Below are 24718 nucleotides of genomic sequence, written 5' to 3' on the forward strand. Positions count from 1 at the left end.
AGTGGAGTACTCATGTCCGAGGGCTGCTTTTAAAAATGATACTGTCAATGTGCTTCGTTTTTTTAATGTGCTTTTTTTAAGGATGGAGAAATAAAGTTTTGAGCTAACAAAAATGTAGCTAGTGAGCATTGTAACTGTGCTCAAATCACTAAATAATGTTCTTCACACAGTTAATTTTATAAAACTTACCTCGATTTTTTTTATTGTTAAGTTGAAAATATCAGTAAGATGTGGAAGGAAGGTATCACTTTCAGTCAGAACTGTGATTCAGCACACATTATAATTCAATGTGATAAAAATTTAATTTTTTACTTTTTAGTGAATTATAGCCATTGTTTTATTGGTGTTATTACTTTGAATTTTAGCAGTATTTTCCTGTAATCACCATAGAGGATTTACACAGCATTCTTAATGCAACTTTTAAAAACCTGTAGATGAAAATGATATCTGAAATGTGGCTCTAGTACTCTGGTAATCTTTGTATCTATTAAGCGTCTTTCTGTACTGATTCCTGATTTTCTGTCCGTCACGTGTTTTCTGACTACAGGATTAAACTGTACCAATAATTTCTTTTAGTTGCTGTATCATGGTAAAAAAAAGGCATAGAAGTTTCTCTCGGGTCACAGAGGAGAAAGTACTCAGAGACTTTAGATTGCTGGCACAGCATCGCAGATCTCACTTGTTACCGTGCGGCGAGACCCTTCTTGACAGCATGATAGTTATTGCTTTAGGCCTTAGCACACAGTGTGCAGTGATTGATTTCTCAGTAGACAGGGTGTGGCTATAAGCATAGCTACTATTTCAGTAGTATCGAGTAGAGTGTAGCTGTCTCTCAGGGCGTAGAATGAATGGGCCTTAAAAAAATGTGACTCTGGGGACTAAGACTCAGTGGTTAAGAGCACTCACTGGTCTCATTGAGGGATCAGGTCCAGTTCTAAGCACCTACACGACAGCTCATAATTGTCTGTAAGGCCAGGACCGGAGGAACCTGACACCCTCACCCTCTTCTAATCTCCATGGGCACCAGGCATGCACATGGTACATGCACATGCAGTCAGACAAAACATTCATGCACATATGAGTAAACCTGTTTTTCTTTTTTAATGTAACTGTTAGATTTTTGTTCTTTGGAAAGTCGTATGACACTCATTTTAGGCCCTCTCATTTTAGGAAGTCTGCACTGCGTTTGACATCAAAGAAGAAACATACAAGAGTCTGATGCAGAAAGGGCAGCAAATGCTCGCAAGATGTCCCAAATCTGCAGAGACAAATATTGACCAAGACATAAACAACCTGAAAGAGAAATGGGAATCTGTGAAAAGCAAGCTCAACGAGAAGAAAGTATGTGCACTGATCAGTACAACAGAGCAGGGTTTGCGTGTTGTTAGTTCCTGGGTTGTTTGTTTCTAGCTATCAGGAGTGTAATTTTCATGACGCGTATCCTTATTTTCTTTATACACTTGGTGTTTCATGAAGTTAAACATAGTATTCTAACCCAAGAGAACAGAGGTACTGTACAGATGAAGGTTTATCACTGGTGAGGTGTTACTCAGACAATTTTTAAAATATGAACTACTCAAGTTCTAGGTTATAAATAATTGCATTCTAATTACAAATAAAACAAAAAGAGAATGGCTTGGTTGTAGTTAGGTTCTATAATCACTCACATGAAACTGATGAGAAATGTATGCATTTTATCACTTTCAAACAACAGAAAAATAATCTAGGAAATCTCTGTAATCTTGCTTACTGCAGCAAAACACAGTTGGCTAATAGATTGCAGGCCATTACTGATGGATACACTGTGTGTTCTCACAGGGCAGTGACCCCAACAGGAAAGTCAGTTGATTAAACTGAAACCTTGTAAGCAAACTACAAGTGCCAAATACTAAACCATCGTCCTTTACAGACTAAACTGGAAGAGGCCCTCCACTTGGCAATGGACTTCCACAATTCCCTCCAGGACTTTATCAACTGGCTAACCCAGGCCGAACAAACCCTCAATGTGGCTTCTCGGCCAAGTCTCATATTGGACACAATCTTGTTTCAAATCGATGAGCACAAGGTACGTGGGAACTCAGGGGGGAAGGAAGCACCCACTTCAGAGACCAGACTGCCTTCGTGTCAGAAGCATCCGTTTAGTCATTTGAGCGCTTTCTTCTTTGTTGTATTTCTTTATTCCTTGAGAATGGCATACCCATATGCAGTGCCTCTTACCACACTCCTGCCCCCGCCCAGGTCCTCCAGGATTCATCCCTCGCCCTCCCCATCTGAGAACTTTCCTTCGTCCTTAACTTGAGCATTGGGACGGCTGTACACTTTTAAAGTCAATCCATTTCCCCTTGTTTCTAACTGTGTCCTTTCTTTGCGGGGGGAAAGGTCTTCGCCAATGAAGTAAATTCTCACCGGGAGCAGATAATAGAGCTAGACAAAACTGGAACCCACCTGAAGTATTTCAGTCAGAAACAAGACGTGGTGCTCATCAAGAACCTGCTCATCAGTGTGCAGAGCCGGTGGGAGAAGGTGGTCCAGCGGCTGGTGGAAAGGGGACGGTCCTTGGACGACGCGAGGAAGAGGGCCAAGCAGGTAGCAATGTTCTCCGGCCTTGGCCGTCAGCGAGCTAAAGCTGTTGCAATGTGTGATCACGGGGCTTTTATTGCAGGCTGTGTCATGTCACAATAAGAAGCCATGGTGTTCTGTTCCTGAAAGGGCAATGGCTTGCCTTTGGACTCCTGACGTCACCTTTTGGTTCCAGCAGCCACACTGGGCCATGGGGACTCATATTGAAAAGCTATAAATAGCTCAGCTTCATAGATTATTATCAAGGCCCATTAAGAACTTATACATTTTTTGTTTCGAAGTATGTTTATTTTTTTTCCTCTTGTCTTTTCAACCCTTGTTCTATTCAGACATCAACATCCTATGTTGCTAACTCTAAGCCAAACTTCCTTCGCATCAGAGCTGAAGATCAGACCTACAGCCTGCCCAGTGCTTTCTGAGGGGCATGTTCTTGTTGACGTCCCTCTCTGCCCAGGCTGCTTATCATCAGCCTTCCTTTCTTCCCAGAGATTTTGGTGTAGTTCTATCTCACTTGAAATTAACTATCTGAACCTCTGGGGACTATCTTAGTTGAGTTTAGGGACTCTCATAAACCTCTCCGGGAGCTTTCCATTCTCTTGTTATTAACTACCATTCATCGGAACTAACCAGGCAGGAGGGAAATCACACATCTTTCTTCCCTATGGTAATGTAACCACCATATTTGGCTTTATTGGCAGAGAATTTTTTAATTAATTTTTTTTACTAGAAACTTGATGTAACATTGAGGCTGAATTTTGTGATTTCTACTTTTGCCTCATTCACCTCCTATTGTCTGGCATTTGGTAATGTGACATGTACTGTTTGGAGAGCTAGGCTCACTGGGTGATGCCAAGAGATGTTTACAGGAGTCTAGCATCTTGGCTTTTTTAAAGTCAGCAGTATGAATCTAAAGACTTTAGAAATGTCTTAAGCCCTTTCTGAGGGAGAAGTTTGGCACCTTCAGTGTTACCCAGTCTCTGAAACAGAATCGCCCTCTAATGATTCTGTTAGACAATATTACAATATTAATTCTGAACCTGACATGTTCCCCTCCACGGGTATTTTTTTTTTTTTTGGTTTTTTTCGAGACAGGGTTTCTCTGTATTGTTTTGGAGGCTGTCGGTCCAGCCCAGCCTCGAACTCACAGAGATCCGCCTGCCTCTACCTCCCGAGTGCTGGGATTAAAGGTGTGCATCACCACCGCCCGGCCATGGGTATTTCTTGAGTTATGAACAACTTAATTTGCAAAGGCTTGTTGAATACTAGTAGCTGCTTGACATTTCTCCTCTCTCCATCTGACCAATGGTCTCGTTTTGTTACCCAGCTTTCTGTTTTCCAGGTCCCAGTGCAAATGGATAGATAGTGTTTGCCCTATTTCTGTGCCTTAGGCTTGGAGGTTGGGTGAGCTTCAGAGCCCATGCGTATGTTTGCATCACTCAACAGCCTAGCTACTTCCACACCTGTTTCAGAGCCAAACTCCCTAGCGCCTCATCAGACTGTTCTTCCATGCCTTTCCTCTTCTGAGTGTTGACTCATGTACTGAGTGTATCGCTCTGACTTTGGTTATCCTGGCCTCCCCCCACCCCCCCCAACCCCCGCCCCTTCACATTTAAATTGATCAGTGCTATGTGAGGGATGCACTGGGCAGGGAGGCCAAGTCTGCAATGAGTTGCTGTCTGGTGTACTCTGGCAGCTTGTGATTCCATGATTCCCGTGCTGCTATGGTCCTGCAGCTTTCATTTGGGCATACAGGGATCTTACTCTCCTTTCTTCCGCTTTTATTATGCAGCTCTTCATTTAAGAGTATTGTAGGAAATACCACGTAACCAGTTTCATAGCTGGTATCCAGAATTTGTACCTGATTGCTCTTCTGGAAGATAAGCGGAAGAGAAACTGGCTGGACTCAAACATGTGCTGGCCCAGGATGTCTTCAAGTTCCTGGTGGCCAAACAGAATTAAACATTGTTAGAATGCTTGCGTGGCAGTTGTGCATATGGGACCACAGAGGGTGGGTCAGCGCTGAGTGGGGCTCTGAGAGCTGAGGTAAGGGTGTTAGGCTACCTCTTGTATTAAAAAGGAGATGGCCTTTTTTGTTCTTGCCATGTTTAAAGAACAGTTCACAAATATTGGACTTTTTCCTTTTATTTATTTTCCTCTACCTAGGAATTTAGCACAGAAAAATGTCAAGATATGTAAAGAGACAAAGAAACAACATTTTCTGAGAGTTTGTGTTAACTGTTGAGCCAAAGGAGGCATTGTGGTGGGGGCGGGGCTTCCTAGGGCTCCTCCTTAACTGTCTGGCTCTGTCCTGGACTCGGTAAACCGGTGCGCTGACTGAATTACAGCCGCGTGACCTCAGGCCATGGTCTTGTGTGTCCACGGTGACAGAACAGTTTGCAGTTTGCTGATAAAACATTCCCCATTTGTCTTCAGGGGAAAATTTGGATTGATGTTTTTAGTATATCCACTGGTGATCACTTCTGTTTTATAATACACATTGTACATTGTCTGCTTCACAACTCTCTGAACCAATGCGGGTCTCTTCACCAGTTCCATGAAGCCTGGAGTAAGCTAATGGAATGGCTGGAAGAGTCAGAAAAATCTTTGGACTCTGAACTGGAAATCGCCAATGATCCAGACAAAATAAAAACACAGCTGGCACAGCACAAGGTGAGCCTCTCATTTAAAAAGCACACCCAGTGTGCGTTTCAAGACCACCACTAAAGCTTTCTTGTCCACGTGTGTATTCATCACAAGACTAAAAAAAAAAAAAAAAAAAAAAACCAGACTGCCTCTGAAAGGAAGGATGGAGTCGAAACTGATGGGGACAGTGGTCATGTGGGTCCCGAGCCCTCTGGGGGTCAAATGGCTTTCACAGGGATGGCCTCAGACCATCGGAAACACGGGTATTTACGTTACAACTCAGGACCACTTGAGCATGCATTTCAGCTTCTCGTGGCAGCTCTCGTATCTTATTCTCTAGTGGAACGGTCCCACCCTGGGGGTAAACCTGGAGGATAAAGCTCACAGGGTCAGAAGCAGTGGTGTGGACCTTTAATCCCAGCTGTCTGGGAAACTGAGGCAGGGGCAGTCAGGCTGGGGAACATAGGAAAACCTTGTCTCATAATAAGTAGACAGATCCTTTTAAACAGAGAGGTAGGAAAAGCTGACTGACACTAACCAAGAACTGGTGTGTGTGTGTGTGTGTGTGTGTGTGTGTGTGTGTGTGTGTGTGTGTGTGTAAAATTCCATTCCTTCTCTCAAAGAAAGAGTTATCAGTTTCTTTGTGAGACTTAGAAGAATGTAGAAAGTGTTTCCAAAAAAAATCTTCCCTTTTATACTCATTCAAGGAGCTTATTTCTACCTCCTCAGCTCAGCACCTTTGGGCCCGTGCCTCTGTGTTATGAAGTGGACACTGGTCCTACAGGTGAAGGGTGGGGTGAGCAGCTCAGCCTGATTACTCTGAACAGTTTTACAATTTCAGACCTCTTCATGGAAATCACTGCTTAGAGCATGGTGACTTTAAAAGACTAGGAAACTGTAGGATAATTTAAGAATTATCTTCTTCAAAAGAGTCTAGAACATCATCTTCACATGTGTTCTGTGAAGTTGACGAGAGGGTTGTGATCTGAGGATGATGGGAGAAAACATGTGTGCCCTCGGGCTAGACTAGGTTTTATGTTTAGCTTGTTTTATTGACGGTTTCTTCCTGGGAGCTGCCACAGTGGCCAACATCATCCTCTGGTGGAAAAATTAGTTCCCTGCTCAAAATAATGTTACAAAAGTGACATTGCATTTCAAAGTTAGAGAAGCCCAGAAATGTAGCTGAGAGTCCTACATCTTGTAGGCAACGGGAGTCAACTGAGACACTGGGAGGTATTCTAAGCATAGGAAACCTCAAAGCCCGCCCTCACATTGACACACTTTCTCCAGCGAGGCCAGATCCACTCCAGCAAAGCCACACCTCCTAATAGTGCCACTCCCTATGAGATTATGGGGACCAATTACATTCAGTCTACCACAGCACAATAGCTATTTGATCCTGGAAAAGTAGTCTAACTTTCTTTTAAGCTGGGAAGAATGGAGAAAGGTTTTCCAAGTGGTCTAGGCATCAGGCCCTAGAATGGCAGTTCTGACTTTCTGTCTCACAAACAAAAGTATCTGTGTCCTTATTGTGAATATCCAAACTAGGTAACAATAAGGGTGTCTGACGACAACAGAAACCTATAGTAGATTTACATTATCTAATCACCCTGTGCAGGCTGAACTCATGCAGATATGGCCACATTTTCCTCTCTTAAAACCTTTCAGTCATCCATTGGCAGTTCCATTTTATCAGTTATTACAAAATTTGTGGTTTATGTCTCCAAAAGTATTTGGGCTGAGAGTGTATAACTCCATGATCAAGTACTTGCCTGCCTTGCACAAGGCCCTGGTTTTAGAAATCTCCATTCCAACAAACAAAAAGAAGATTTAGGATCTGTTTTGCTTTGAAATTGTTTTCTCGATAATAACAGACACTCTGAGGGTCACTGAGCTTCTAAGGAAAAGAACAAGCCCTCAGTTGTCAGGGTTAGGATTGCTCTCTGTCCTGGGATGCCTATGCCTGGATAGGACATTGCTGTGCATCAGGTTTGATTACCTGCAGACATCTCCCATTGCCAGGCCTCCATTTGTTAGATGCCTCCTTAAAAGAAAACGATGTGTCTTTGTCTCAAACATTTTCACAGTGCATTCTGGTCATACTCATACCTTCACCTTTTCTTTCTCATCGTCCTCCCTCCTCCAGTAAACCCCTCCCCTCTCACCAAGTCTCCTTCATACTTTTTTCTTTGTGTTGTTTGTTTTCTGGCCCTCTGGGTTCAACAAGAGCTACCCATGAGGGCAAGAGTGTGAATCCAGCCAATGGATCATGATATTACTAAAGACAGTGAGTTCCTCACCCCCAGTAGTGTCCCTCTCCTACTAGGTTGGGATAGGCCTAGTGGACCCTTCCCCGACCCGTGACCGAATATTTACATGTTTTGGGTTCAGCCTTGTGCAGATCCTGGGTAAGCAACTGCAGCAGCTGTGAGTTTATGCACACCTTGACTTTTCCTGCCCATAAGGCAATGTTTCATGGCCCTCTTCCCCACCGTCCAACTCTTACATTCTTTCCGCCCTCTCTTCCACAATTTTTGGGGGGACTTGAGGGGAGTCATATGCAGCTTGTATGCTGCAATACCAACCTACGAGGCAAGCTATGTCTGCTGGTACAATAGCGGCGTGACTGTTATGGGAGTGACCAGCTGAGTTGAGATTTGACATGAGGTCTCTTACTGGGGATCTGGTCAAAGATCCCTGGCTCAGGAGGTCACAGACACAAGATGGACATTCTACCTTTGCTTCGATAAATGAACATGTCAGAGTGCCTCCTTGATACTTATATTTATACTCAAAGGGTCGTGGTACCCTCAGCCTTGAGCAGAGAAGCTTTTCTTCACAGTGAATGACAGCTAATGCAGAGATTCATGGCTGGTGGTGATGCTGGGAGCAAATGACTGAATGACAAAACTTCAACAGGATCCTGCCTTTTTAACCTGTTGGTAAACAAACTTAACTATTTTCTTGTTAAATATGTAGGAGTTTCAGAAATCCCTCGGAGGTAAACATTCTGTCTATGATACCACCAATCGAACTGGACGTTCTCTGAAGGAGAAAACCTCACTGGCTGATGACACCCTGAAGCTGGACAACATGCTGAGTGAACTCAGGGACAAGTGGGACACCATATGTGGAAAGTCTGTGGAAAGGTAGGATGGTCCTTCAGGCAGCTGGTGACTTTGTAGACCTGCCTCAGTCAGGTGTTTGTAGGGATAGTTTATGGGCCTCAGAGTCCTTTGGGTAAGGGATATCTGTTTTTTCTAAATACCCACTCACAGTGTATTGAAAAGGTTTCCAGCTCTTACTTATTTTTAACTACGTCTACTTGCTTGCTTATAGATAGTGCCACACTATATTCTAGTGGCCTCTTAATTCACTGTGTAGCCAAGGCTAGCCTTGAACTTGCACTGACCCTCTTTCTCAGATTCTCAGGTGCCAGGATTACAGGCAGTGCCACCACACCAGACTTCCGGATCTGCGCCTTTAACTTCCATATAACTAGTAGAATAGATAGATTAAAATACAGTGAGAGTCTTGTCATTTCTCTTTCTCACCTCCTTTGGGGACTTGCTTTTGGATATAAAGTAAAGCAGGCTTCATGACATGGCGTGCAAGGTAGTACTGATCTGACCCAGAATTCCCTCAAATGTCCAACTTCCTGTGTCCCAGTGAACTTTTGTGAGGTTCCAAGATTTCACTTTAAAATGGCCAAGTATTTAAGAAAGTATGACAGTAGTATAAAAGTTCAGACAGCCTGTATATCAGATTTTTCAGTATCATTAGACTTTTGTCAGAAAAGTTGGGTATCCTTATCCACAGTGCTTGAGATGAGAAATACTCAGATTTCAGTGTTTTTTTTTTTCCTTCAGATTTTGGAATATTTGGATATATACCATGAAATACCTTGAGGCTGAGACTCTAGTCTAAATTTGAAATCCATTTGTTTATTTATCCCTTACATATATAACCTGAGACAATATTTTATTTTTTACTTTTAATAAAAGAAAGCATTTAATTAGGCTTACAATTCCAGAGAATTATGGAGTCCATGAAGGTGGGACAAAAACATGGCGTCAGGAACAGCTGAGAACTCACATCTAAGACCACGGGCAAGAGGCAGAGAGCACACTGGGAATATCTTTTAAAGCCTCAAAACCCACTCCCAGTGACACATTACCTCTAACCAGGCCATAACTCTTAATCCTTCCCCAACAGTTCCACCAACGGGGACCAAGTATTTAAAGATAAGAGCCTATGAGGCCATTCTATCCAAACCAGTACACACTGTTTCATCCTGTAGGTAACAGAGCGAGGACCATCTGTTCTGATGGGCAGAACTTGGATGGGCAGAACTTGGATGGGCAGAACCTTGGATGTAATTCTAGGTGTCCATTCTTATTTTCTCTACTTCTTACATGTTGTCTAGGAAATCTACTTGTGCCAACATCCTCAAGTGTTTTATCCTTATGTCTTATTTTGGCTCCAATGTGGTTTTGCTTAGGTTCCCTAGGATACATGAAGTCTTCTGTACTCTCGCGTGATTTGGAGATGTTTTCTCCAGTTATGCAAAGTTATTCTTGGTATTAAAGTCGCCCATTGTTGCAATGGGGCCTAAAATCTCCTTTTTATGTCTAGTAGTGTTCAGGTTGTAGAAAATTAGGTGCTGTTCCAACACTTAGCATATAAATTTACATCTCATTCTGATTTTCCTCAAGTAGCTTTGAATATCGTTTGCTTATTTCTTCCTCTTTATCTTGTGCATGTGATGTTTACTGTATTACAGCTATTACTTTTCTTCCTCGTTGGCATGTAACTTTCTTCTAATGGGATTTTTTTCATGTTCTCACTGATGGTGTTCACTAAATTCTTTCTGTTTCTGGGCATTGGATTCCCTTAAGCATCTGTTGTACTTCTGGTCTAGTGGTGTCTCAGAAGGTTCTGATTCCTGGACTGTGAAGGACAAACCTGCTGGTTACAACAGTCTTGGTTGATGGCTATTTTCTCTCAGGACCCAAAAGACACCATTGCATGCCCTCCTGACATTTAGAGTCCCTCTGAGAAATTCTGCTGTTAGTCTGCTGCTGCGTTTACCTTTAAATGTCTCGCTCACAGATTGTGATATTCTTTCTTTGCCCTGCACTTTTAACAATTTCAGTATACTGTGTCATGGTGACATACTTCTATGGACATGTGTGTTTGAGGTTCTAAATGCTTCTTGTCCCTGGATACCCATGTCCTGAGGCTTGGGGAGTTTTCTGCTGTCATTTCACTGAAGTGGTTTCCTGGATACCCATGTCCTGAGGCTTGGGAAGTTTTCTGCTGTCATTTCACTGAAGTGGTTTTCTGTGCCCCTGGCCTGTAGCTCTTCTTCCTCAGATATGCCAACGCCTGGAATATTTCATTTTCAGGGTATCCCAAAGCTCTTGCATTTTCTCTTCATGGTTTTCTACTTCTCTTTTGTTCTTTCTGTTGATCATGTTAACAACTCAAAACACCTGTCTTCAAGCTCTGTTATTTTTTTTTCTTCTGCCTGATAAAATCTGTTACTGAGGCTGCCAGCTAATTTTTCTTGTATGTCTTTGTTGAGAATTGTTCATCTGTTGGGGTGGATGTCTTTTATGGCATTATGTGGCAGCCTCCTTAGTGACTTTATCTTTTTTTTTTTTTTTTTTTTTTTTTTTTTTAGTTTTTTGGAGGTTGTCCTGGAACTCGCTCTGTAGACCAGGCTGGTCTCAAACTCATAGAGATCCGCCTGCCTCTGCCTCCCGAGTGCTGGGATTAAAGGCGTGTGCCACCACCGCTGACCTTAGTGACTTTCTCTTGATGATACGTTTGGGAGGTATCCGTCCTGGGTTTGACTCACAGCACAGAGTCGCTCATTCTTGGCCCAATCTCCGAGGCCAGTCTTCAACCATGCTTCTTTCTCACATGATCCCAACCCTACAGGGCTAAAATTAGAAAGCAGGGTTTGTTTTTGTTTGTTTGTTTGTTTGGTTGGTTGTTTTTTTTGTTTTGTTTTGTTTTGTTTTTTGGTAAAAGCATATGTGGTACAGAGTTTTATTGTATGGGATTCTGTGGTATTATATCAGTGATGAAAATTTTCAGATTTGAGAGATTTTTAATTTTGAAGATTGGATTTTAGATTTTCAACCTGTATCAAGGTGAAATAGAGTGTTCAATTCTAGCCAGTTTCACATCTACAGTTAAACAAACAAATCTTTTTAAATAAAACTTGAAATTGCATTTGTTTATTTAGACTCTAGAAGTATCAGTGGTTTGCAATGATGGGGTTTAAGGGAATTTTCCTGTAACAGATGCCAGACGTCTGCTTAAAGGAATAAAAGAGAAAGTATTTCCTAAGGAAAGCAGAGAAAACAGTGAAGAGCACTCACTTCTGCTTCGGGACCACCAGCCATCATTGGGGAACTTTGGAAAGTAATTCAGCTCCTTTTTTTCCCCCAGACAAAACAAGTTGGAGGAGGCCCTTTTATTTTCTGGGCAATTCACAGATGCCCTGCAGGCCCTCATTGATTGGCTCTATCGAGTGGAGCCTCAGCTGGCAGAAGACCAACCTGTCCATGGAGACATCGACTTGGTGATGAACCTGATTGATAATCACAAGGTATTGCAGTCCAGAGCGGTCTGTGTATTTTTTTGTTTGATGATTTATTCACAGTACTGAAAGGAATCCAAGCAGTTCGTAGTACCTTTGAAAACTGTGAGAGTGTCTTCCTACTGAAATGTGGTTGAGCAGTCCGAAAGCCATCTTTGAAAGTGATGGGGGCAGGGGCAGTCACTTCATCAGGGCAATGCTTTTCTTTTAGTTATCTGATCTGTGTCTGTTTTAGACTTGAAATGTAATTCCATTTTGTGGCCCTTTTTAGTTCTTCATTCAAACAATTATGTGATAAAATTCAAAACCATTCTTAGTGACTTGGAAGGCATGCAGATCTGGGGCACTCCCCAGGGGTCATGAGTAGATCCTCTTGAACTGTAGTAAAACTTGAATTAACAGCCCGTACTCAGAGATTTATTTATTTTAAGAAGATAGCTTTCCTTTTGATTTCCTAATGCACATGCTAAATGGTCTTGTACATTAAGGATATATTTGAGGTTTCCATCTGGCAGTACGTATGAAGTCTGAATTTTTTATTTTTATTTGTGTGTATGTGTTTGTGTGTGTGTGTGCGTGTGTGTGTGTGTGTGTGTGTGCGCGTGTGCACTCAGAGGCCAGAGGAATGTGTCAGGTCCTCTACAGTTGGAGTCACAGACGGATGTGAGCTACCCAACACGGGTGCTGGTACAAACTCAGGTTCTCAGGGGAAAGAAAACGCTGAGCCATCTTTAATCCCGAGGTCTTAATTTATGATTCAGTGATGTAATGCAACTCGGCAAGCCTTGAGAACAGCAGGAAACATGGCTGGCACACTAGAGAACTTCTCTGCAAACAGCGTGTGGCACCTCACCTGATTTCCTAATGTATTTCCTTGCTATGTTTTTTTTTTAACTTCAGAAAGTGTATTTTATTTTTAAATGTTCTCCTCATGTTTCTTCAGTTGCACTATTTTCTGACGTACTTGGTCTTTTTAAGCTGGTGTTTAAACTTTTTAGACATTCTTGTATGTTTATTCTACTTGTGCTTCTATTCTATGATTATGCCCACAGAGAAGAGTTAATTACACTTAACACTAACAAAAGAGAAGAATACATAAAGAACATGTTGGGGGTGGACCTCAGTTGGCTGAGTGCTGGCTTGGTGCTGGGTGTGGTCCCTGACATGGCCTATACCCAGTGTGGTGGCTCACGCCTTAATTCTAACACCAGGGAGACAGAGACAGGAGGAGCTCAAGTTCAAGGTTGTCTTTGTGCCAACACTACATTGGTCAGGCTCACAAAACTAATTATTTTATTTACAATGCTTTACTTTTATTGAAGAAAATAATTCTTGTCTGTGATAAATCCAGACATGGCTAGGCATTCCTTCAGTGAGTAATGGGTGATGTAGTGCTACTTGGTACATAAACACCACATTGATAAGTTTGCTGTCTAGATATTTACTATCCGAAGTACTTTCCAGACTTTTTACATATTAAAAATCATCAAATATAATTTATTCATTAGGGATTAGTAATGTAGTTAGAAGATGCCACAAGTTTAACCATGCAAAGGACCTTGGAGAGTCCACTTTGAAACAATTGCATAGTCCTGTCATGAATGAATATGTAGATATTTTCCTTCTGTGTGTATTGATAGTGTGTATGTCTGTCTGTAGCTGTATACTGTTGAACCCTGTCAAACTGAAGCCTGTCACACTGTTCACCACAATATGTTTGGATTATTTTGCATAAGCTTCCCCTGGTGATGATTTTTTTGAAATCTAAAATAATTTTATTATAGATAGAAAACTGGTTATCTGAATATCTAGTTTAAATACACACACTTAGATTAAAAATGGAGAGTGCTAGGCTCAAGTTCACTTCTTAAGAATGGCCCAAAGAAGCCATTCTGTGTAACAGCACATCACTTTTAAATTTGCCTAAATTAAGACGGGAGCTTAGGAGCTCCCAAAACCTTCCCACTGAGGTGACAGGTTATAATTTAATCCTCTAAACTGTGAAAGCATGGGTGAGTACTTAAAGTGCTGTCGGGAAAAGGCTAGTTATAGAGGAAAGGACCGCATTGACTCTGTTGGATTCATTGTTCTCTCTGGACCTAATAATGTGAACCAGGATTGCTCTGTTCTCTGTCTCTGAAGCTTGTCTCTCGAAATAGTAGCTACCTCTCATGCATATTGTGGCAGCCACACTAATGACTTGAAAAGAACGGCACGTCTCAGGAAAAAAGGCAATTTGATTTTGTGTGTGTGTGTGTGTGTGTGTGTGTGTGTGTGTGTGTGTGTGTGTGATTGAAACTGAAAAAGTAAATCACCAATATTTAAATCTGATATATGTCATTTTAAAAAATCTTGTTACCTTATGAGAATGTTACTGGATATGATATAAACACATCTATCCAAGACCTTGTGAAGGTTCTCCCAAAAATGTGGTCATTAGAAACTGTAGGCTGTAGGCATATATATGTGGTGTTTTTGCTATTTTGGTTCTATCATTAAAAGTTAACTTTGGTTAAAGATCATATGGTTTCCTTAGGTCTTCCAGAAAGAGCTGGGGAAGAGGACCAGCAGCGTGCAGGCCCTGAAGCGCTCTGCCAGAGAGCTCATCGAGGGCAGCCGGGATGACTCCTCCTGGGTACAGGTCCAGATGCAGGAGTTAAGCACCCGCTGGGAGACCGTGTGTGCACTTTCTATATCAAAGCAGACACGGTTAGAAGCAGCCCTGCATCAGGTAAAACCCTCATAAACGATAGCTGGGTATAATGAGTGAAGTCCAGGGCTTCAGTACAAATATCTGCGCTGGACTAGAGTCCAGGCCTCATCCTCAGCCTCATCCTAGACAGTCATCAAGGAAGCCTAGCCTGCCTCATCACTGTCTATGCCCTTCTTCCTGCTTCCTACGTTAAGAACTTAAAGTATTTGGCAAGAGTATCTGCTCATCTCTGCTTAGTTCCGCTTGAATAATGTCTCAGCTTGGAAGCCCGACTAGCTGCCATTCATCTAAAGCTAAGATGCAAGAATGGTAAACTAGTCTTCCTGTAGGCCTTCTTGATGCATTCCATCTCCCTTAATATGTGTGAAATACAGCAACATATATCACTATCTTAACAGAGGTAATGTGCATCATGGGGGTGCATGTATACTGTAAATGTTACTAACAGGTATATCCGATGTCTTGCTTTGTGTGTGTTTGCTAACTGTTAGGCAGAGGAATTTCACTCTGTGGTCCACGCCCTCCTGGAGTGGCTGGCGGAAGCAGAGCAAACCCTGCGATTCCACGGTGCTCTCCCAGATGATGAGGATGCTCTCCGGACTCTCATTGATCAACATAAAGTGAGTAACTTCCAGTTGATGAGTAAAACAAAATGAGGAAATGGAGAAGGTAGGAAGAAGAAGACTGCACATAGGAGGGTCAAGAGTTATTTTTTTCCTTTCCTGAGAAGAAATTGACCATCTGGTATGTTTGAGGATGTGTCTCTACCTCCTGGGTAGGTAGCTGTCTGTTTAGGTTTCCTTTTGAAAGAAAGTGGTCATTGTAGAATTAGACACTCTATCTTCTCTCTCACATTGATTTCTCTCCATTTGGCTTCTCTCCAGAGTTAGTACCTTGTGTCACACTTGTATGTGTATTCCAAGAATAAAACTTCCTTAATGAGCAGCAGGCATTTACAAAGTATCTCACTAGAATCATACACTAATAATTTTGGCATTTATATGCAAAATAAGCAGGTCACTTAAAGCCTTAGAATAGTATTCTTTTTTTTGGTTTTTCGAGACAGGGTTTCTCTGTATTGCTTTGGAGCCCATCCTGGAACTCGCTCTGTAGACCAGGCTGGCCTTAAACTTCACAGAGATCCACCTGCCTCTGCCTCCCGAGTGCTGGGATTAAAGGTGGGCACCACCAAGGCCCGACTGAATATTATTCTTAAGGTTCTTCAACTTGGGGCTTATTTTATTTTATTTATTTGCTTGGATTACGTCTTTTGGGTTGCGTGGACCACCCTATGCTTACGGAGATGAGAAGACAACTGGAAAGAGTGTGTTCTCACCTGTCACGGGGCTTCTAGGGCTCTAACTCAGGACTTCGGACTTGAAGCACCTGTTCTACTCACTAAACAGTCTCTCCGGGCCCACTCCTCACTTTTAACTAAGAGCCTTATAAAAATTCTTTAAGAACTAACCTGTAATTTAAATTATAAATTTAATGCATTAATTTCATAGCGTTGAACAGCTAACCAGACAAAGCTGTAGCCATTGAGTTATCAAGACCAGCTAAATTAGTTTCTACAGCTATACTTGGAACTTGGCAAAACTCTCCCAAGAGTGGTCCACATAACAGATGGCTATTAACCTTTGACTGGTAAGGTCAGGAATGTGTAGCGTCCCACACCCTGTGCGAGGTTGATGTCAGCCCTTCCGATTAACTTGAAAGCTTTTCTTCAGCCCCACTTAGTAACCTTCCCTTTCAAGGCCATGTTGGAAGTACCTCATTCTAGTGTAGCATGCATTACGTCATCTGATTCTTAACTTTAATTACTGCCCTTCCTCAAAGAGGGCTCAGCTAACTATAGCAAGGAAACGTGGCCTTGCTGTTAATGATAGTAATGCGGGCTATCCTGGAGGAATGAAGGATTTGTACACCGTCCCGTGTGAAGCTGTCAAAGTAGGTAAACTGTGACGGGCTTATGGTGGATTTTAGATTCAGCTGAGTATTTAGAAATCTAGTATGTATCAACTGGAGGCTGACAGCCATCCAGCATTAAAACCCACACCCAAATTGAAATTCTTATTTTGTAACCCTGGCAGTAAATGGTTGTCACCAAAACCTTGGGTTCTGTGAGCACCAGCAGCTAACCGAAGTGTCTGTTCTGCTACAGGAGTTCATGAAGAAACTAGAAGCGAAAAGATCCGAACTAAATAAGGCCACTGGTATGGGTGACGCTCTTTTGGCCATCTGCCACCCTGACTCCATTACCACCATCAAGCACTGGATAACCATCATCCAGGCCAGGTTTGAAGAGGTCAGTGTGTCTTACCTCATCCCTGGTAGCAGTAGCTGTGAGTCAGGGCAGGGAAATGGGAAATCTTAGCAGCCCAGGTAAGTGCAGCTGTGGGAAATGAGGCCTTCACAGGAAGGCGTCCTGTAGGCTTGCCCTCTGCCCCTTGCGCCACTCACTCAGCCCCTGAAGTGGCCACAAAAGCTACGGGATCTGCAGCTGTGGCCCTGGGACCTCAAGAGGCAGATGTTTGGTTCGCTGTAGGTTTTGTCCCACCTGTTGGTTGTGTCTGCTGAATTATGCTGCTTTGAAGAGTGTTTCAGGACCGTGTGTGCCTGTGGAGTGAGTGAATTGAAGAACACCATGGGGATTGCATTCCTATTTAAGATCTTAGCACTTAGATTCTACTGTTTCTCAATGCTGCCTGAAACACCCACCTTTGGTTCTTTAGAGAAGGTATACTTGAACTTGACAAAGCACAGGGAGTGTAGCCAGGAGTAAACCCAGACGCTGTAAATATCATTAGCATTGTGGCGGTGACAAACACCCTTAAAGAAGGGGGTCTTGGTGCTTCCTCAAGCTGGATGTTGGTGCCGGATCTAGAATAGGAGAAAGCTTCCTAAGTCTAGCCCAGAAGGATCCTGATTTCCATTTAAAATTGGTATAGTGTATGTGTTTACGTTAATGAAACATTTTTCTGAGTTGGAAGGATTTCAGTGAGCCATGTGTTTCTGCAACAGGTGCTGGCCTGGGCAAAGCAGCATCATCAGAGGTTAACAGGGGCGCTGGCCGGGCTCATTGCTAAGCAGGAACTGTTGGAGACTTTGCTGGCGTGGTTGCAGTGGGCTGAAACTACACTAAGTGAGAAAGATAAGGAAGTAATCCCACAGGAAATTGAAGAAGTGAAAACCCTCATTGCAGAACACCAGGTAAATAAACCCGATCCTCACCAGTTACACTTCACCTCGGTGTCTTCTCTCTCCGACTGCTTCTCCAACGTTTTCCCTAGCCCAAGACTAGCGGGTCTCTTACTCTGTAACTGCCCTGCAGCTTGGCTCTTCCCAGGACCTCTGGAGTGCTCCTTTGCTGTCTGTGAAGCATCCCTCTGCCTCCCATGGCTCCTTAACTCCTCTTCCCCATCTTATCCCCAGCTCCAGTATTTTAGCCCACTCCCTCTCCAGGCAATCCCATTCATCCCTGTGGCTCTGCCTGATATTTGCTGTATTGTTTCCTATTTGTGTTTCGTCTGCTTCCTCAGATGGCCAATCATGAATAAGCCAAATGTGGCTGACATAAAAAGGCATGCATTTTTCTTTCTCTGTGTGACTACTCACCCCATGTACCTTACTTGTTTGAAACTCTGAAATGCTGGCATTTTATGCACTCTGACTCATGGTTTGTTTAATTATTGGAGCAGGAAAGATGGCTCGGAGGTCCAGAGCACTTGGAGAGGGCCTAACTTCGATTCCCAGAACCCACACTGGACAGCACACAACCACCTATAAATTCAGTTTCAGGAGCTCCAATAGCTCCAATACCCTCTCTGGCCTCTGCAGGCATTACACACAGGTGGCGTGTATATTGACAAGCAGTAACACACACATCCACATAATGAAAAACAAAATGTTAAAATGTTATGTCTGTGTTATTGGTGTCTGCAGTGGTCCAGAATATCTCAGCTTATGTCCCCTGTGGTCAGAGGTTAGTGGCTCAAGTTTTCCAGCGTGATAAATATTACAGAAACATGTTGCCTCTGTCTTCACGGCCTGCCTGTTTTTTGGTTTTGTTTTGTTTTGTTTTGTTTTTGCCCATCACTTTGCAAAGCAGCCTCTGCCTGTCCTCAGCCTTTGCCACATACCCCACATGTAGGGACAGGTCAGTAATAACAATAAGACGAGGAGTCACAATGAGGAGTGACAAGATGCTAAGCCTTTTAAATGTAGCTACTGTAAGCATTAGCCTCAGCCCCTGTAAAGTCACTGCTTATGACCAAGCATTTAACATGGCCACCTTCTGCCACTGTATACAGAGTCACTCCAGTGTTTAGACTGTGTGGGTGGAATGGACCACAGCAGGAAAATGCTCACCAACATCCCTGGCAGAAGAGCTTGAAAGTTCAAACCAAGTTGGTGCAGATAGTTGTGACTAATTGCATACGTCGTTTTCAAACTGAAAAGTGACAGTTTTGTGTTTCCTTTGCATTTGCTTTTGGCCATGTGTATATTTTGCGTTCTTTAGACATCAGTAAAAGCACCCATTATTGCAGTCATTTACGATGATGATCCTTTAAAAATGACAACATAGTCCTTTCTCATCCTGTGTTTTTTGCTAATAATGTTCATTGGATCTCTACCTTTATTTAATTGATAATGGTTTTTCCTTTCAGACCTTCATGGAAGAAATGACCAGAAAACAGCCCGACGTCGATAAAGTTACCAAGACGTATAAGAGGAGGGCAGCTGACCCCTCCTTATTGCAATCTCACATTCCAGTCTTGGACAAGGGACGAGCCGGAAGTAAGCAGGGGCCATTTCTTAAAGACAGCTGAACACGCTAGTTCCCTTTCCTTTTGAATTACCATTTGAAATCCGAAAGTAAGGACTCCACATGAACACTCTCTACCTTAAGGAGTTTTCTTAAAGAAAATGTGGACTTTAAGTGGTTAGCTATTTTAAATGAGATGAAAGGCTGTACTCCATTGTCTCTACTTAACTTTATTTAAAGCATAACTTGCAGATTTGAGGAGAAATTGGGAAATGTTATAGGAATCTAAGTCATTGGTTCTCTTTCCTTCTGTTGTATAAATAGCATTAAAGCCAAATAACCAAAACTGATCATGATCTGTGAAGAATGGACTCTAAACTTCCATTCTCCCTGGCTGCTGCTCCATTTGTTGCTCTCACAGCCAGTCCTTGTTTTTGTTTTGTCTTGTTTTGTTTTTGTTTTTGAGATAGAGTTTTTCTGTATTGTTTTGGAGGCTGTCCTAGAACTCGCTCTGTAGACCAGGATGGCCTCAAACTCACAGAGATCCGCCTGCCTCTGCCTCCCGAGTGCTAAGATTAAAGGTGTGAGCTACCAACACCGGGCTTCTCACAGCCAGTCCTAACCCAGAAGATGGCATTCAGGATGGTAGCAGTTAGCCCCTGAGAATGTCAGCAAGTACAGTCTACGTTGTACACTTTGCATATTTTTTAAAATGCTATGAACATTAGGCTTACAGAGTTTTCAGTATTTGTGTGGTCCCATCAAGACACATTTCTACAGCTCGTAAGATCAGAATATGAACCTTAGTGAGTGAGAGTGACTAACTAGGGTGGGGTGGTTTTCTTTACAGTACACGGTAGTTAAAGTCAGTCCTGCTGAGAGCCCAGCACAGTCAAGCTCTGCCCATCGTCCACTCGACAGCTATGCCGTCTGACTGGGGTTGTGTTTTAACAGGGAAGCGCTTCCCAGCATCGGGCTTGTATCCATCCGGACCGCAGACGCAAGTCGAAACTAAGAATCCCAGGGTTAACCTGCTGGTGAGCAAATGGCAGCAGGTCTGGCTCCTGGCTCTGGAAAGGAGGAGGAAGCTCAACGACGCCTTGGACCGGCTGGAGGAGGTCTGGGAACTCACATGCATCTCCACGTTGTCCTTCATCTTCTTGTTCTGTGATGGGCTTGCACAAAAGCATGGTTTTCTCTCGCATGAGCAAACTCTTAGGAATCTAAATGCTCTTCCTCTCCCGAAAGGAGCACTGAGATTGTGTATGGTGCTGCAAGAAACTCATCCGTGGGATTTGGATCCAGGGAAGGAAAGACTGGAAAACCTAACATTTAGCCTGTGGTGGAGGGCTCTTATCTTTTATGTTGTGGAAGGACATAGGAAGGGTTGGGCACACGCCAAGGCCTGCACTCTCGCTGGCACTCCAGACACACACTTCTGCGACGGGTGGCACGAGCAGTTTTCATGGCTTTCATTGAAATGGGAGAGATGTGTGTCACCCGGAGGTCATCATCTCGGTGGCTTTATTCAGCCAATAGAAAATAGAAGTGGGGGCTCACACTCAGGCACGTAGAGGCAGCACTGAGTGATTGTTGGATTTTATATAAGAAATAAATGAAGTTGGGAGGGGCGTGTTGGGTATATGAGAGTTGAAGGGGAAAATGTGGAGTTGACATATGGTATTCCATTGCGGATATGTATAAAACTATCAAGAATAAAGACGAAAACTTTAAGGTAGTTTGAGCACGGCACTGACTCAGCCCAAACGTTTGCCCTTTTTAGCTGAGGGAATTTGCTAACTTCGATTTTGATGTCTGGCGTAAAAAATACATGAGGTGGATGAATCATAAGAAGTCTCGAGTGATGGACTTCTTCAGGAGGATCGACAAGGACCAGGATGGGAAGATCACTCGGCAGGAATTTATTGATGGAATTCTTTCCTCCAGTAAGTCCCAAGACAGACAGTGGGAGCCAGGAGTCGGGGGGCGGGGGGGGGGGAGATGTGTACAGAAAACAATCACAGTTTAAGGTTATGGGGCTAATAAACTCGTGTTGCTAGGGAGACATTGCCTTTTAAACTGACTAGGAGGGCACCAGCTTAGAAGAGTGTGCAATACTTTTACCCTTGGGTCAGGCATACTACTATTTTGTATGTCCACAGGAGTATTCCTTCCCTCTCCTCGAGCTGTGTTATTAGTATAAATAAGCTAGCAATATTTGATTCTAGAAGTTTATGTGTGTGTGTGTGTGTTACTCAGCATACAGAAGGAAATTGATAAATACCGATTTCTATATACTTCTAGTTCATAACTCTGATTTGATATTCCTATTAATTGAACGTGACTGCCCTGAGTTAACTTGTTTGGCAACTCTACAAAAGCAACAAGTGCTGCTAACCACTGTGTATCCCTCCAGCCCCTCATCCTACTTCTTGAAGACAAATTTGTATTATATATTGCTGATTTATCATACTGCAAGTGGGGTGGCGTTTTTTAAAAAGCTGCTAAGTCACCCTGACCAGCCACATTAAGAATAAAACTAGGTAGTCAAATATGCCATGAGATGTGATTAACAAACTACGTCACCAGCATTGTTGGGTGTGTTTCAGAGTTCCCGACTAGTCGCCTGGAGATGAGTGCTGTGGCAGACATCTTTGACAGAGATGGCGATGGATACATCGACTACTATGAATTTGTGGCAGCTCTACATCCAAACAAAGATGCTTACAAACCCATCACAGATGCCGACAAAATTGAAGATGAGGTATTTACCGTCTAGCCCTCGTTACAGCGGTGCTAGTGTCTTCTGCAGGGTGTTGGTGCGACTCATATAACCAGTTCGACAATTTTTAGGGTCCCACTATGAAATGCTAAGAGTAAAGTGAATATTTCACCTTTGTCTGTGACAGGTCACGAGGCAAGTAGCTAAATGTAAATGTGCAAAGCGATTCCAAGTCGAACAAATCGGTGACAACAAATACAGGGTAAGTGTTCCAGGTGGCTCTACTTTAGCTCCTCCAAGAATAGAAGCTGAAGTATGCATCCGTTAGACCTACATTGTGTTCTAGGAACCCTACTTGTTTCCACATCATCTCAAAATGTAATGGCATATGGCACTCCACGGTTTTTCTCATTTTAAACTATATAAATTTCCTAATTATATGTAATGTGTATGTTGCATAGATAGCTTGCTTCTGAATAGCAGGCCCTAATTTTAAAATCTATAACATGCACATAACCTTTGATCTTTTTTTACATTTGTCCTGTGTGTGTGTGTGTGTGTGTGTGTGTGTGTGTATGTGTGTGTATGTTTGTGTGTGTGTGTACATGCCACAACATGCATAGAGGTCAGACATCTTGTGGGGAGTCAGAGCTCTTCCGCTGTATTCGTCCTAGGGATTGAACTCAGGTCCTCAGGCTCAATGGCAATGAGTGCCCTGACCACCTGAGTCGTCTCACCCACACACACACATCATACATACTTAAAAATAAAATACTCAAGTCATATATTCAAGCTAGTCCACATTACTTCTTATTGTATGATGATGAGAGGTAAGCTTCAAGCTTCTAAATAACACCTTATTCCAAACCAAAATCATGAGATTAACAGTTTGTTTCTTTTTTTTCTATAAATTAAAAATACTGACTCATTTTATAAATATAAAAAAGGTGCAGCATTTTTCTGTTTATGTAGTTGTTTGGGTTTATTTTGTCTTTTTTTTTTTTTTTTGCTTTTATCTAAATGAACTTGGGTCACATTCCAAGCAGAACGATGTGATCTTATCATTCTGTCTTTGTTTTGAGTTTTTCTTTTTCTCTTCTTTAAAAGCATCTCTAATTAGCAGCTAGGAATGAATGTGCTGAGTTTCCTTAGCATGGCCTGTCCACTTATAAATGCAGAGAACTTGTATTTTAAAGAGATGTTCATCTGCCTACTGAAACTTGGAACTTCCATTAAATTTGTAAAAAACCAAAACAAAAAAATGATTTGGTTTGAAATCAGAACAAGTGGGTACCTGCACATCTCTACACTAGAGACTGTATCCAGAAGTCCAGGGTGTGTGTGTGTGTGTGTGTGTGTGTGTGTGTGTGTGTGTGTGTGTGTGTACTGAGTGTGAGAGAAACTGTGAGTGCATGTGTCTACTGAATGTGAGAGTGGTTGTAAAAGTGAGACTGTGTGTGTGTGTGTGTGTGTATGTGTGTTTTCAAGCCATGTAGGAAGTTTCCTGTTGAACTAATTTTGTCTTTCTTCCATTTTTCATTTTTTTATCAGTTCTTCCTGGGAAATCAGGTATAAACCAGTGGAATCTCAAGTTCCCAATGATTTTTTTTTCATCTTTAATTCATAGCCATTAAAGCTTGCCATGGCCAGTCCTTCCATGCTGTCTTGCTAGCTACTAGTGTTGGTTGGTGTGCTGTTGCTGTCAGCGCTATCAGAGTCCTTGATCCAGGATTCCTTTAATGCTTTGTGTCTCAAATGAGGAGATTACTTTTAAGCAAACCAGATAATGAACTGTAGCTGCTTTTAGCTGGCTCCAGTGATGCAAACACTATGTTCAAGTCCTATTTTTCCTAATACCGATAACAAATTACTATGCAAGTGGCCACTGGAACACAAACTTGATTCTCCTTGCACCACTGTGTCTGATTTTTCAGGACATATGGCACAAAGTAGCATCAGGTAGTGACCATGGGAAGACGAAGTGCCAAGAGGTCTTCATGGGGCTCAGCCACAAATGACATGCCTGCTTCCAGTAGCTAACTGAGTTACTGTAGGCTTATGGTGCTTCATAGCCAAATGTTTGCATTGATACCTAAGTCATGTGACATGATGGAGATTTTTAAACTACACACAAGAGAAACTACATCTTAATGGACACATGTTCAAGATGTTTCTGACTGCACTTTTCCGCCAGAAGCATACTGTGTTAGGTAGTGTCACTGCTGCATTGTAAGTCACGTGACATCTTTCCCCCCTTTTTTAAGAATAGATTGTTTTCACATACAATATATCCTGGTTACAGTTTCCCCTCCCTCTACCCCTCCCAGTCCCTCCCTCCCTTCACTCCCCTCTGGATCCACCTTCTTTCTGTCTCTCACTAGCAAAGAAAAGGCTTCTAAGAGATGACAAAATAAAATATAATAAAATGAAGCAAAAACTATCATATCGAAGTTGGACAGGACAGACCAACAGAAAGAAGACAGCTCCAAGAGAAGACATAAGAATCAGAGACCCACTCATCCACACACTCAGGAGTCCCATAAAAATGCTAACCTGAGGGCATTGGGGGCGCACGCCTTTAATCCCAGCACTTGGGAGGCAGAGGCAGGCGGATCTCTGTGAGTTCAAGGCCAGACTGGTCTACAGAGCGAGTTCCAGGACAGGTTCCAAAGCTACAGA

At 42.7% G+C, this 24718-nt stretch overlaps 1 protein-coding gene across 18 annotated transcripts in view; it reads left to right on the forward strand.

Annotated features, from left to right (window-relative positions):
* Dst (dystonin) overlaps nucleotides 1-24718 on the forward strand; it is a 400220-nt gene that overhangs the window by 365159 nt on the left and 10343 nt on the right. For 15 of the 18 annotated variants that reach the window (XM_040729445.1, XM_040729449.1, XM_040729447.1 and 12 more), the window contains 16 exons: nucleotides 1171-1341; nucleotides 1910-2065; nucleotides 2380-2586; nucleotides 5131-5250; nucleotides 8203-8372; nucleotides 11686-11845; nucleotides 14373-14567; nucleotides 15041-15169; nucleotides 16714-16857; nucleotides 17574-17762; nucleotides 19220-19349; nucleotides 20272-20435; nucleotides 21101-21263; nucleotides 21927-22081; nucleotides 22227-22301; nucleotides 23591-23608. In XM_040729445.1, the coding sequence (XP_040585379.1) occupies nucleotides 1171-1341; nucleotides 1910-2065; nucleotides 2380-2586; nucleotides 5131-5250; nucleotides 8203-8372; nucleotides 11686-11845; nucleotides 14373-14567; nucleotides 15041-15169; nucleotides 16714-16857; nucleotides 17574-17762; nucleotides 19220-19349; nucleotides 20272-20435; nucleotides 21101-21263; nucleotides 21927-22081; nucleotides 22227-22301; nucleotides 23591-23608 (2346 nt within the window). The remainder of the gene's footprint in view (nucleotides 1-1170; nucleotides 1342-1909; nucleotides 2066-2379; nucleotides 2587-5130; nucleotides 5251-8202; nucleotides 8373-11685; nucleotides 11846-14372; nucleotides 14568-15040; nucleotides 15170-16713; nucleotides 16858-17573; nucleotides 17763-19219; nucleotides 19350-20271; nucleotides 20436-21100; nucleotides 21264-21926; nucleotides 22082-22226; nucleotides 22302-23590; nucleotides 23609-24718) is intronic. The other 3 variants (XM_040729446.1, XM_040729448.1, XM_040729460.1) reach the window with 1 other exon arrangement.

The sequence above is a fragment of the Mesocricetus auratus genome, unplaced genomic scaffold, assembly GCF_017639785.1.
Source record: "Mesocricetus auratus isolate SY011 unplaced genomic scaffold, BCM_Maur_2.0 Super-Scaffold_100021, whole genome shotgun sequence".
Lineage (NCBI taxonomy): Eukaryota > Metazoa > Chordata > Mammalia > Rodentia > Cricetidae > Mesocricetus > Mesocricetus auratus.